This window comes from Cervus elaphus, chromosome 5 (assembly GCF_910594005.1).
Source record: "Cervus elaphus chromosome 5, mCerEla1.1, whole genome shotgun sequence".
Classification (NCBI taxonomy): domain Eukaryota; kingdom Metazoa; phylum Chordata; class Mammalia; order Artiodactyla; family Cervidae; genus Cervus; species Cervus elaphus.
This window is the reverse complement of record NC_057819.1, coordinates 128,502,382-128,515,519: the sequence shown is the minus strand read 5'-3', so window position 1 is coordinate 128,515,519 and position 13,138 is coordinate 128,502,382. Positions and strand designations below refer to the sequence as shown.

The following is a 13,138-nucleotide window of genomic DNA, read 5'->3' as shown; positions in this document are numbered from 1 at the left end:
AGTGTATCGCTAAACCTCACCTCTCCCCAGCTACCTTTCCCATGAACCAGAAGTTAAACAAACTGCATGTGTGCATGTTCAGTCCCTCAGTCGTGTCTGACTCTTCACAACCCCCTGAATTGCAGCCCACCGGGCCCCCCTTTCCATGGGATTTCCCAGGCAAGAATACTGGAGTGGGTTGCCATTTTCTTCTCCAGGGGGTCTTCCTGACCCAGGGATCGAAGCCGCATCTCCTGCATTGGCAGGCGGATTCTTTACCCCTGTGCTACCTGGAAAGCCTGAACAAACTGACCAGAAGCATATCATAAGTGATGGTGACAAGGCTCGAACCCACGTTTCCCTGACACAGCGGCCCAAGTGTCTCCTCACCATCTGGTGACTCTGAAGGGGAAACAGCCAGCGGCCAGCAAGAGGCAGAAGCACAGTCATCAGACCCAGGAAGCAGAACGCGAGGTTTGTTGGTCACCAGGGTAACCTCAATTGAGAAACCTGATCTGGACTGTTTCTTACACCTTCTCCACCCACCAAGATCTCTCCCTTCTCGCTAACTTCCCCTGGGTATCTTCCTTTCCAGAAAAACATTTCTTGAGCTGAAAGCAGTTTCTGCTGGCTCCTGGCTGTGCTGATTGGTTAGAAGAATCAACATGGGCAATGACAACAGTAATTCAGGAAACGCATCTGGTTTTCTGTAGGGGTTCCTGTTGTGATGGGTAATTTTATGCATCTACCCGACTGGCCACATAGTGCCCGGATTGAACAGTGCTGGAGGTGTGTGCGAGGACATTTCCCGGGGAGATCAGCGTGGGAAGGGGCGGACTCAGTGAAGCAGGTTGCCCCTGACCAATGTAGGTTGCCGTTGTGTAGCTGTGTCCAACTCTTTGCAACCCCATGGACTGTAGCACGCCAGGCTCCTCTGTCCTTCACTGTCTCCCAGAGTTTGCTCAGATTCATGGCCACTGAGTTGGTAAGGCCATCCAACCATCTCATCCTCTGCCGCCTCCTTCTCCTTTTGCCTCCAATCTTCCCCAGCATCAGGATCTTTCCCGATGAGTAGGCTCTCCGCATCAGGTGGCCAAAGTATTGCAGCTTCAGCGTCAGCATCTGTTCTTCCAGTGACTATCCAGGGTTGACTTCTTTTAGGAAAGACTGGTTGGATCTCATCTCATCTCCCAGTGTAGGCGGGCATCCTTTAGTCGGTCCGATGAAGTTAGCCTGACGGGTGGAGGAACAAGGTCTTCAGCCCTTCCTGCCTGGTTGCTTCCTATCCTTGGCACTTCTGCTTCTCAAACTTTTGAACTTGGCGTGAATCATACAGACAGCAGACGGCGGTATTCCCAGGTGAGCCAATTCCTTATAATACATCTCTTCATATGCAAACACCTTCTATTGTTCCGTTTCTCTAGAGAGTGTTGACCAACTTAGGTGTGTATCTGGCCCTGTGGGAATTTCCTTCTTCAGCTCTCAAGTCTGCACATGAAGACCTAACTCAGAAAGATTTCCTGTGAGGAACTAATACAGAGATCCCAAACCTCTATGAGGGAAACAAAGCTGATACTCCTGATCCACTCCCCTCCAAAGAAAGGCAATTACTTGGCTTTAAGCTCAGGCTGTAAAAAATCCGCCTGCAATGCGGGAGACCTGGGTTTGATCCCTGGGTTGGGAAGATCCCCTGGAGGAGGGCATGGCAACCCTCCTACAGAGCGACACCCCCAACACACAGACATCCCCCGGAGCTGACGAACTGTTTGTGTTTCAGAGGGCTGCTAGAGAGGCATGTAGAGCAAAAAGCCTAAAATGTCAAGTGGAGCATTAAATAGCATGGGAATCAACCAGAGTGAACTTGATTGGGACAGAGTAAAGGGACAAAGTAGGTGATTAAATAGTTACCCCAATAGGGGTTGGAAGTAGAAAATAAATGGGTGGTGGGTGCGTGAAACCACGAAAGTCGCTCAGTCATTGCAAAGTTGCAAAGTCAGACTCTTTGCAACCCCATGGACTATACAGTCCATGGAATTCTCCAGGCCAGAACACTGGAGTGGGTAGCCTTTCCCTTCTCCAGGGGATCTTCCCAACCCAGGGGTCCGAACTTAGGCCTCCCACATTGAAGGTGGATTCTTTGCCAGCTGGGCTGCAAGTCTTGTAAGTTGATGATTCCTCATGAAAGCAGGTTTGCTTAACCACAAAACCAAGCAGGCTTGCTCAGCAACAAAACCATGCAACAGAAGCACAAGACATGCCTCCCCAAAATAAAACGGTGGTGGCATGAGCCCCACATCCTGTCCAGTGAGTTCAGTAATTAATGCTTTCTGCACACATAGAAAACAATAATTTGTGGACCTAGCTTGACTGTGTGGGGACAAGAAAACTCCACTAAATCTGGAGGAGGAGCTGATGATGGAAACACTACATTTACTCGAGAAAAACAAAGTTCTTCTCCTCCTCCCCACTTTTCCTTTGATTACAAAACTGTAACCCAGTAAGTTCTCGGGTGTGATATCTCTCAGCCACCCTTTTGTAAGCCTCACAAGCATCCTATTCTAATAAATCATTTCTTATCTATCACTTTGCTGTCACTGAATTCTTTGCATTGAGACATAAAGGACTGTGGTACCAGAGCTCTTCAGAGCTCCCTGGATGACATCTAACGGTTTCATATTGGGTCTCTCTTTCACCAGGGAAAAATATAATTAAACTAATAAAAAGTTCTGTGCTTAGTCGCTCAGTTATGTCCGACTGTTTGAGACCCCATGGACTACACCCGCCAGGTTCCTCTGTCCATGGCGATTCTCCAGGCAAGAATACTAGAGTAGGTTGCTATACCCGCCTTCAGGGGATCTTCCCAGCCCAGGGATCGAACCCAGATCTCCTGCATTACAGGCAGATTCTTTACCGCCTGAGCTTAAAGCCAAGTCATTGCCTTTCTTCGAAGGGGAGTGGATCAGGAGTATCAGCTTTATTTCCTTCTGGGTTTCAGGGTCTCTTCAAGCTCCACAGAAACCTGGGGAATAAGATAGATACTTTATAAAATAAAGCTTTTTATTTTATAAAAGCTCTTAGAGTCTTAAAAAAAGGAGAGATGCCAAAAGAGGATTATAAAAATTGCAGTGTATTTTAAATGCACCAAGTTCACAAATTGACTTTCTGTTACACAAATGGCCATAAAGTAGAATTAATTGGGCTATAAAATGACTTCTGGATTAAAACTTAATCTGCTGATGCAAGCTCGCGTGCCTGAGGCACAGTGAGGCCAAACAAACTGAAACGTCGGAGGAAAGGAAGTTTCATTGCAAGAAGAGGAGGCTCATACCCTAGAAAGCCTTGAGCTCCCTGAAAGACTTCAGCAAAGCATTTTTAAAAGCCAGCTTGAGGGAGGTGGTCGCAGGGTCCCCCATGATCCTCTGATCGGCTGATGAGGGAGCAGAGGGTGTCACAGGGGTTCCGTCTACCAGTCCTGAGGACCAGGAGGCCTGGGGCCAGGTGCTTATGGTCATCAAGCAGTCAACATCTTCCCTTTGGTGGGGGGTTTTCATCCCTGCAAAACAGCTCAGGAACTGTGCATCAAATACTGTTACGTAGATACTTCAGAGAGGAGCTGAAGCAGGGGATAAGGGGGAAGGCCTGACCACCCCACACACACCCCAACCCCGGTAAGGCCCCATAGGGTCCTGCTCACTTACACATCTACCGGTGGTTTGATAGGAATAGCAGCTTCCCTCACTCACGGGTAATACAAGGAAACTGACAGTCGTCACCACTTCGAGTTCCAAGCGAGCAGACACGTTTAGCAGGGGGCGCTGGGTCTCTCCACTCCTCCCAGAGAGGAAGACGTCCAGAAGAGCAGTTAGGGAGCGGCTGCTCCGGGAAGCTGTAGTCCCGGACTGGAATCAGACGTGTCCTCATCCTTCTTACCTGGGTCTAGCCCCTCCCTGGGGAACAGGTCTTTAGGACCTTGATCAACTCTAGTCCGAACTACCCACTGGGCCCCAGAGCCCTGGTTGCCCCTTGAGCTCTGGCCCTGGAACTCCTGGATGTCTAGGTCCGTGTCTGGTCGGTCCTAGGGTGGGGAGGTCACCCCTACTCAGACACCTCAGGCTGACGAGAGGAAAGGGGCTGTAGGACTCAGTCTGGAGAGGAACGGCTGTCAGGATGCAACGGGTCTTATTCTGATGCTCAGGGTGGCCAGGATCAGATTCAGCAGCTGAGAGGCAATCCCGTTGGAGTAGAATTGTTCCTTTGTCCTTGAAGGAGTGAAGCCCTGCAAGAGGCCACTAGCACCACCAGGTGGTGGGATGAAGAACTGCCACAAGTGTGCCCTGGTGTGTGCCGACTTGCCTCAGTCGTGTCTGAGCCCACCAGGCTCCTCTGTCCATGGGATTCTCCAGACAAGAATACTGGACTGGATTGCTGTGCCCTCCTCCAGGGGATCTTCCCAACCCAGGGATCAAACCTGCATCTCTTATGTCTCCTGCATTGCAGGCGGTCTTTACCACTAGCACCACCTGGGAAGCCCGAGTGGTTACCTTCTACTTTTGCCCTTGAGGTCAGGAAATAGAGATGCCACATCCACCCAGCAAGGCTTCTGACTGACCTGGGGCTCAGACACGGGGGATGGGCCCCAACAAGGTAAACTATACCTCTACCCAAGCTCCCACCTCCCAGAGAGCAAGAGGCTCTATTTTATGGAGACTGTTTTTGATGCTGGCTGACTTAGAGGGGATCACCCGGCTGGAGAGAGAGGGTCGTCCCAGCCCCTGCTCCTTCTTGACCCAGGCCTTTGCCTCTGTCCAGCCCGTCCACTTCCCCCACCAGCCAGAGGCTATCATCCGAAAGGTCGTCTCTGCCCTCCTGTCACCCCACCCTCTGAATTCTGGTCTGTTTTTTTTTCCTCTATGAGACTTTTTGTGTGTGTGTGTGTGTGTGTGTGAACCATTTTTAAAGTGCTTATTGAATTTGTTACAACATTGCTTCTGTTGTTTATGTTTTGGTTTTTTGGCCATGAGGCATGTGGAATCTTAGTTTCCTGACCAGGGATCAAACCCACAGTCCCTGTATTGAAAGGCGAAGTCTTAACCACTGGACCACCGGAGAAGTCCCCACAATGCTTATTATAAACCAGTGTTATATCTTTATTTTTTTAAAAACTTCCATTAGAATATAAACCCATGTTTTAATGATTGCTCTCTCCACGACACCTAGGAACATGCCAGGCTCTTTGTATTTGTATTTGGTGAGTGAATGAAGAAATGAAGAGTTGAGAATCTATACCTGGGGGAAAGAAACGCAGGTGGGTGAGATGGCAGAAAATCAGGCCCTGGGGTCCCCTGACAAGCGGTGCTGTGCCTGGGGCTCCCTCCTAGGGAATGAGGGGTTCTGGGTGCCCTTGTGAAATGCTCTCCCCTGTTCTCCCCAGCCAAGCACCAGGCAGGTAAATATCATATAGACACTTGTATATGTGATATATTTCATTAAACTTTTTTAAGTTTTTTTTTTTTAATCGAGTCTCTGGCTATAAGGTGAAAAGCGACATGAAGTTCAAGGTCAGAAGTTCTCTAGTCTGCTCTGGACAGTATATTGATGGCGAGGGGGCAAGGCTGCAGATTGTCTTGGTCAGACTGGTTCTGTTTCCCCACAAATTGCCCGCTGAGTCCTGTTGACCCAGAGGAGGGCACTGAGCAGGCCCAGGAGCAGGGGCACCTTCGGGAAGACCAGGAGCAGGAAGTGGGCGCTGCCCAGCCGGGGCCTGTGGGAGGATGTGGCGACCCGTGGTGAGTTTCTGCTTTAACAGGAGGCCCAGGCCTCTCCCCCATCTTCCTCTGTGCTCAGGTCCCTTGGCCTCAAAACTCAAAATCAAGGTCAAGTCTGGTTGGTATTGAGGCTGCATTGGGTCTTAGTAGTGGTATGCGGGATCTTTAGTTGTGGCAAGTAGAATCCTACTTCCCTGACCAGGGGTTGAACCTGGGCTGCCTGCGTTGGGAGCATGGAGTCTTAGCCACTGGACCACTGGGGAAGTCCCCACTCACCCTTAACAATCGCGTGGGAGAGCATCTCTTCTGTGTAAATGGTTCCGCAGTCTCAACCACAACAATCTCAACTCCTAGCTCAGCTCACGGCCAGTTCTCTCACCTCTGGGTCCCAGGACCTGCCCTCACTCCAGCTCCTCACAAACACCGCATCCTCTTCCCATCCTGAGCCTCTGCTTAATCTCTCCGCCTCCCCGGCCCTCCGCCTGGCTCCCAGCCTAAGGCGGCCCTCCAGGGTCACCTCCGAGATCACACTGGGCTCCTGGGGCCAACCCTGCTGGTTCCCGCCTTGTTCCTTCTTGGCCCCTGTTAGCTCCTGGCCGCTTGGACAGTACTGAGCCCCCCAGTGGTCCCCCACATCCTTGGCCTGAGGGCGATCTCTGGTTTTGGGGTGTATGTGGCTTCCTGCACCAAGCAGGCCACACGCGCTGCAGAACCCTCTGCCTGGACACTCCTCCAGGCTCCGCGGTGAGCTCTCCCGCGTCCTTCAGGTTTCTGCTCACACATCACTTTTTCTGAGAGGCCGTCCTTCATCACTCTGTATGAAAACCGCCAGCCTCTCCATCTTCTCCCACCACGAGGACCAGTGTGTGTGGACCACCACCCCAGCTTCCTCACCACGCTGTGGGACCATCCCCAGGGATGCTCCACGGAGTCTCTCTGAGAGGGAGTGAGCCCCGTTGCTACGGTGACACCTCTTTCGCTGGTGTCTACTTCACTGGCGTTCCCTGCTTCCCCGTTCCCTCACCATTATTCCTGGGATCAACTTGCCAAAACGTGTCTTAGGATCGAGTTTGAACAAACCTAAACTAAGACAATCTCTTGGTTATTTGTTTTCACTGAGCATCTTGGTCACCTTCATCATGCCCCGTCATCTTCCCACACACCTCTTACCCTATCCTTACACACCTGCTTCATTTTCCTCACAGTGATTGCCATTAACTGACCTTTCCTCTATTATCTATCTATCATCTATCCAAGTATCCACCTCTCCATCTATCATAGATGTTATCTATCATATGTCTATCCATCCTGTCACATATCTCTGTCTCTACCAACTATCCTCTGTAGGTATGTATCTATCAATCATCCATCCATATCTATCTATATTCATCTATGTACGTGTCATCCAGCCAGCCAGCCAGCCAGCCATATCTAGCTATCCTTCCTTTCACACATCTCTATCAACTGTCCTCTATCTATTCCTATGTGTGTATGTATCTTTGTATCTATCGATCATCCATATCTAGCTATCTATCTATCATCTACCTATCTTCTTATCCATCTTGCCATTGCCTAAAATCTACCCATTTGAAAGAAACTTCCATGAAAGCACAACTTTGCCCATTAGTTCACAGTCATATTCCTAGCCTTTGGATCAGTTCCTGGCACACAGCAAGTAAATTAAATGTTTGTTGAGTGGTGACTCATTAGGGAAGCCCTACCCTTGGGAAGAAGCGTGAAGATGACAGAGGACACAATGAGGCATGCACCTTACCCTTGCTGCTGGCTGAGCGATCCAGAAGTCCACGTAGAGCTGTTGCTACTGGAGGCTGTGATGGAAGGTGGAGTGAAGAACAGTGGAGGGTGAAGAACAGCGTCCTGTCCACAACTCTCCCCAGCCAGTTGCCTGTCACCTGCATGGCTCCCAGTCCACAGAGGACAGGGAACTCACAGAAGGGGCTGGACAGGTGTTCTGGGACCATCACCTCCTCATGCTCAGACCCAGGCCTGACCAACGTATGGGAGTATCTCCACCCAACTCCATCCCAACCTGTTCTGTGTCCAGGTGTTCTGTGTCCAGGACCAGCGTCATTGCCTCTAGCATTAAGCATTTTCCTTTTCCTCACCTTGTTGAAAACAGGAGTGCGTGAAGGTCAGCACAAGAGTTGGACCTCAGGCCCCACCCCCTAGCCAGTGCATCCACATGCCACCCCACCCTCACCCTGTCCACGCTGGCAGAAGACAGCAGAGTGGAAGCTGCTGAAGCCTGAGCGTCCTAGAGCCTGTGCTCAGCAACCGGAGAAGCCACTGCCAGGAGAAGCCTGTGCCCCAGAGCTGGAGGGTTGCGCCCGCTTGCCACACCGGGGAAAAGCCCGTGGGCAGCAATGAAGATCCAGCACACCCATAAATAAGTAAGGAAATATTTTAAGATTATTCTGCTAGTGGTCCCCCAGCCCACTTCCACCTTGTCCGGTCCAGGGGTTTGTGGGCTCCCTGCTGCCCACCACTCTGAGGGTTCAGAGTCCAGAAGGGAAAGGAGCAGAAGCAGAGGGAGGCTGAGGAGACAGAGAGGATGCCAGACAGACAGAGACACAGCACTTATGCACAATATGCCCAGCATACTGAGTGCAGCCCTTTCACAGCATCATCTTTCAGGATTTGAAATAGCTCAACTGGAATTCCATCACCTCCACCAGCTTTGTTCGTAGTGATGCTTCCTAAGGCCCAGACAGGGGCCAGAGGCTTGGGGGCTCCCTCTCGGGCTTTCCCATGCCTACAAACCACTCCCCTTGGCCCCCAGCCCAGTTGCTGGTGCCTCCGGGGAATGGGTTTTCCCTGGGTCAGCACAGTGGTCAGAGGCCAATGAAAGGCCCAGGGGAGGAGCTGGGGCTGGGGCTTGCCCTTCGGGATCACGTGGTCAGAGGGATGAGCCTGGACCACTCAGGGCTCCTGGATGAGGATCTGGGTTGTTGAGAGGCCCCAGTTCTGACAGCAGAAGCCAGGGGAGAGTGAGAAGAGATTCTTTTGGAGTGGCCCCCACCCTCCCACACACACCCTGTGCCCCGTGAGCACAGAGAGACGGCAAGAGCCCCTAGTCCTGAAGGATCCGGGATAACAGCGGGCCCTTCCCCCCTCTACAGCCTCAGAATCCCCAAGGCCCACAGACATTGTCAGGACCCGGGGCAGTGGCAGGAACCTGGGTGTCCCCCCCTCACTCTCACACCCTCTTACACTCTCACACTCACACACCGGACACACACTCGCGTGCACACGATGCACTTGGCCCTGAAGCTCTGACATACAACCACAAGGCCCAGTTCCTCTCCTCTGGGCTGAGATTTCCTGGGACTCCCCAGCAGACCTGAGCTCAGATTCTTTCACCGCCAGTACCAGAGAAAAGGAGGGTCTTACCTGGGGAGACAATCACTTGAACCTGGAAAAAGGGATCAGGCAGGAAGCCGAGGAGTCCTTCTTCCTTCAGAATCGTCGCAGCCCCACACCTGTATTTCCCTGCATTGTCTGCAGTGAGGCTGTCCAAGGTCACTGTGAAGGCGAGGTCCTCCGGATGGTCCGTGACAGACACCCGGCCGCTCTTGACCTGCACTTCGGACCCGCTGGTCTGCACAGCCCGCTGCCAAAGCGGGAAGCACGGCTGTCTGCACCGGTATTTGTGAAATGCCCTGTATTCCTCCTCGTAGCGACACCCCACGCTCAGGGAGGCCCCCACGGTACCCGTCACGGTGCTGGGGCCACTCAGGGACAAAGAGCCTGGAAGACACAGTCAGTCTTGTCTTCATCCTAAAGAGCCTGGGCCAGAGGAGCCTGGGGGGTCAGGTCCTCTGGGAGCCTGGAAGTCACCCTGAGGCCAGAGGAAGGAGGGATCAGAAGCCAAGGAGGCAATGGGTTAGCCCGGTATAAAGGTCAGGTGAGAAATGGTTTTGGCAAAGTGCCAAACTTCTGAAAAAGGATTGTGTATGTAATATACTTGTGTGTGTGTGTGAGTCGCTTTGGTTGTGTCTGACTCTTTGCAACTAACAAGCTAACAAACTGAGTAACAAACGTGTGAAGGAGGCCAGAACTCTGTGACCATTGCTATTGTTTAGTTGCTAAGTCATGCCCAGCTCTTTGCACCCCCATGGACTAGATAGCCTGCCAGGCTTCTCTGTCCATGGGATTCTCCAGGCAAGACTACTGGAGTGGGTTGCCATTTCCTTCTCCAGGAGATCTTTCTGACCCAGGGATCAAACCCGGGTCTCTGTCATTGCAGGCAGGTTTTTTTTACCATCTGAGCCAGCAGGGAAGCCCAAATAATCTACTTACTGATCACCTGTCTGTCTGTCCATCCAGCCATCCTTCCCTCCCTCCCTTTCTCTTTCCTTCCCTCTCCCCATCCACCCATCCAACCAACCATTGAGGCAATATACTGTCACCCACAGATTGGGAGCCTTTTGCTTTTGTTTAATGTTCAAGTTAACATACAAAATACATTTTTTCCTTCTTCATTTTCAAAAAAAATTTTGGCTGAGCTGCCCATCTTGCAGCATCTTAGTCCCCCACCCCACCCCAGGGATTGAAACCAGGTCCCTCAGCAGGAAAAATGCCGGGTCCTAACCACTGGACCACCAAGGAATTCCCACTTCTTCACCTTCAATATTGAATTTGGACACTTGATTTCCCAGCAAATCCAAGTGGCCCACTGACCTATATTCCGCAACAGAACGCTGTCTGCTTCTCCCACCAACATTCCCTAGTGCAGTGGTTCCCAAGCAACAGCGATAGGCCTGGCGGGAGAGACCTGGCAATGTCTGAAGACATTTTTGAGGGTCACCATTGTGGACCGGGGGGGAGGAGGGAGAGGGAGGGTGAGAATTGCTCCTGCCATCCAGTGGGCAGAGGCCAGGGATGCTGCTAAACATCTCTCAGTGCACAAGGCGCCCTCCACCACACAGAGCGAGGCGCCCCCAGGTCAGCAGTGCTGAGGTCCAGCTACCTTGCTGGACGGGGCGAAATGCCCCAGCCGGAAGACCTCCATGCTGAGGCTTGGGACTCACGGCGAACAGAGGCAGCCGCGCTGAGCCTTCTCTGTGCATCTGCTGCTGGGCCCTGCAGGCGATGTTCTGTCCAATTCTGACCATAAGGATGGGAGGGAGGGGAAGGGAAGAGGGGAGGAGGGGAGGGATGGGGCGCGGGAGGAGGGCGACTTCTGGCCTGGACTCTTGACATTCGACTCTTTGAGTTGCCTGGGCCCCACCCTTCAAGATCTGGGGCCCTGCTTCCTCAGATGCGGATGGGAAACGTGAGGGACACTTGGAGTTCCATCCAGAACCTCCCTGCCCTCTGATGCTCCGCCAGACCCTGACCCCGAGCCAGCGTGAGTGGCTCCCCCAGCACCCCCTAGAGCAAGCTCCCTGCCCCCCAGGGCCTCAGAAAGAAACCTTGGCTTTTTCTCTCAGACCAGGACTGACCACATTCCCAGCAGTCTCACTTTCCAGGGGCCCACAGAGCAGGAACACCCCCGCCCAGCCCCACGCACCCCACCACCTGGGGCCAGCCCAGACCCCCAGAGAGGCACCGGGCCCTCAGTGCATCAGGGCCTCCATACATAAAGGGATAGTTACTGGGGACTTAGACGTAACTGACATTGTACTATTAAAAAGCCCGATGCCCTTGGATATAAAAGTATTTGGTTTGAATCTTGACTATGTCCTTTATATACGTGTATATGTATCTTTTTTATTTACTTATTCTGCTGTGCTGGGTCTTACTTGCAGCATGCAGGATCTTTAGTTGCAGCACGTGGGATCTAGTTCCCTATCCGGGGATGGAACCCAGGCTCCCTGCATTGACAGGGCACAGTCTTAGCCACCGGACTTCTGGAGAAGTCCATTGTCTGTGTGTGTCTTTATGAACTGATTTTGAATAAATTATCTGCACCTTTCTGAGTTTGTCTGTCTTTTTCTAAATGTATTTATTATTTTTATTATTTATTTAATATAATAGGTAATATTTATTAATGCAAAAATAACAATTAATTTTATATAATTTTTTATTATTTTAAAAAAAATTTTTACAATGCTGTGTTAGTTTCTGCTATCAGCAACATGGATCCGTTATATGTCTACATATCTCTCCTCCTTCTCAGCCTCCCTTCCACCATACTGTCTCTTGTTTGAATAAGAATTAAGGATTGGATAAGGAAATGACAACTCACTCCAGTATTCTTGTGTGGAAAATCTCATGGATGGAGGAGCCTGGTGGGCTACAGATGATGGGGTTGCAAAGAGTCAGACCTGACTGACCGACTTCACTTTCACTTTCAAAGATTGGGTTAAGTAACAAGAGAAAATCTTGTCTAATTGATTTGCCCAATTAGTATTAGTTCTCTGCTCCCCCCACCCTTCTCTCTGGTGTATCAAGATGACATTCCTGATTTTAATCATCTTGGCGATAATGACTCAAGTGGCCAGATATAAAGTTAGGGCTCAGTATGTGCTGTCTGTGTGGGAAGCACGCTTTACATCTCATACCCCTCCTTTCCCAGTGAGCAGATACGCTGAACTGGGCTTTTTATGGGCACATCTCGCCCTCTGCTTCCTTAGCTTCCTCTCCTTCCCATCACCACCCTTTGCTCACACCGTGCTCACCCTGACTCGCCCACATGATCTTCCCCACGTCAGGCCCCGCCCCGCTCACCTGGGACGCAGAGAAGCAGCAGAGCCGCTGGCAGCCGCATGGCCCGGTCCCCCGGTGATCTCTCCAAGCTCCTCCAGAGCCTGGAGCCTCCTCACCCAGTTCCACTCACTGTTTCCCTTTTCTGCTTTTCTTGGAGCTTTTCTGCTGCCTCTGTCAGCCTCTTAGAGCTGTTCTCAGTTCGTCAGAAAAATGAGGGAAGCTGGGGCCTTGGGACATCATGAGATAATGATGCTGAAACCTTGTCGAAGGTCATTCTCACGTAGCACATTTGCATGTGCAGTTCCAGTTGCTGTTCCTTGTGAAGATGATGCCCATCCCATTCCTTGCCTGCGGTTGATGGGCCCATCCACCCTTCTGTAAATCAGTCGCCCAGACAGCCACGCCAGTCTCGGTTAAATTCCATCTAGATTTTCTGAGCAAGTCCTCCTCTTTGTAAAGATAGCCCATTTCCTGTGGCTGGCACAGGCAGTCCCGTGTGATCAAGCACTGACTAAGCCTTGTCTGGACACAGTCAGCTGTTTGCAGGGCCCAGTGCAAGATGAAAATATCCTTATTCTTGAAATATTAAGAATTGCAGGGGTGGTCTAGTGGCTAACACTCTGTGCTCCCAATGCAGGGAGCCCAGGTTTGATCCCTGGTCAGGGAACTAGATCCCACATGCCACAACTAAGAGTGATGCAATGAAGATCAAAGATCCTGAG

The 13,138-nt window shown here is 51.4% G+C and overlaps 1 protein-coding gene across 2 annotated transcripts; it reads right to left on the bottom strand.

Annotated features, from left to right (window-relative positions):
* Nucleotides 1-5,019: 5,019 nt before the first annotated feature.
* Nucleotides 5,020-13,131, bottom strand: CD300H (CD300H molecule). 2 transcript variants are annotated; one of them, XM_043905619.1, is made up of 4 exons: nt 12,438-13,131; nt 9,156-9,512; nt 7,519-7,573; nt 5,020-5,740 (listed from the first exon to the last, which is right to left on the bottom strand). In XM_043905619.1, exons 1-4 carry the CDS (start codon nt 12,475-12,477, stop codon nt 5,608-5,610), a joined length of 585 nt encoding a protein of 194 aa, XP_043761554.1. In that variant the 5' UTR covers nt 12,478-13,131; the 3' UTR covers nt 5,020-5,607. The 2 variants fall into 2 exon arrangements, with proteins under 2 accessions (XP_043761554.1, XP_043761555.1); XM_043905620.1 differs by having other exon boundaries at nt 5,020-5,265.
* Between the last annotated feature and the right edge of the window lie 7 nt (nt 13,132-13,138).

Bases quoted from the DNA above. Each gene is read 5' to 3' on its own strand.
- CD300H (XM_043905619.1), bottom strand. From the start codon at position 12,477: ATGCGGCTGCCAGCGGCTCTGCTGCTTCTCTGCGTCCCAG. The intron at 7,574-9,155 runs GTAAGACCCTCC...CTTCCATCACAG, and splicing joins TCAAGTGATTGTCTCCCCAG to CCTCCAGTAGCAACAGCTCT. The intron at 5,741-7,518 runs GTAAGGTGCATG...ATCCTCCCACAG, and splicing joins TCGCTCAGCCAGCAGCAAGG to GCCCCGGCTGGGCAGCGCCC.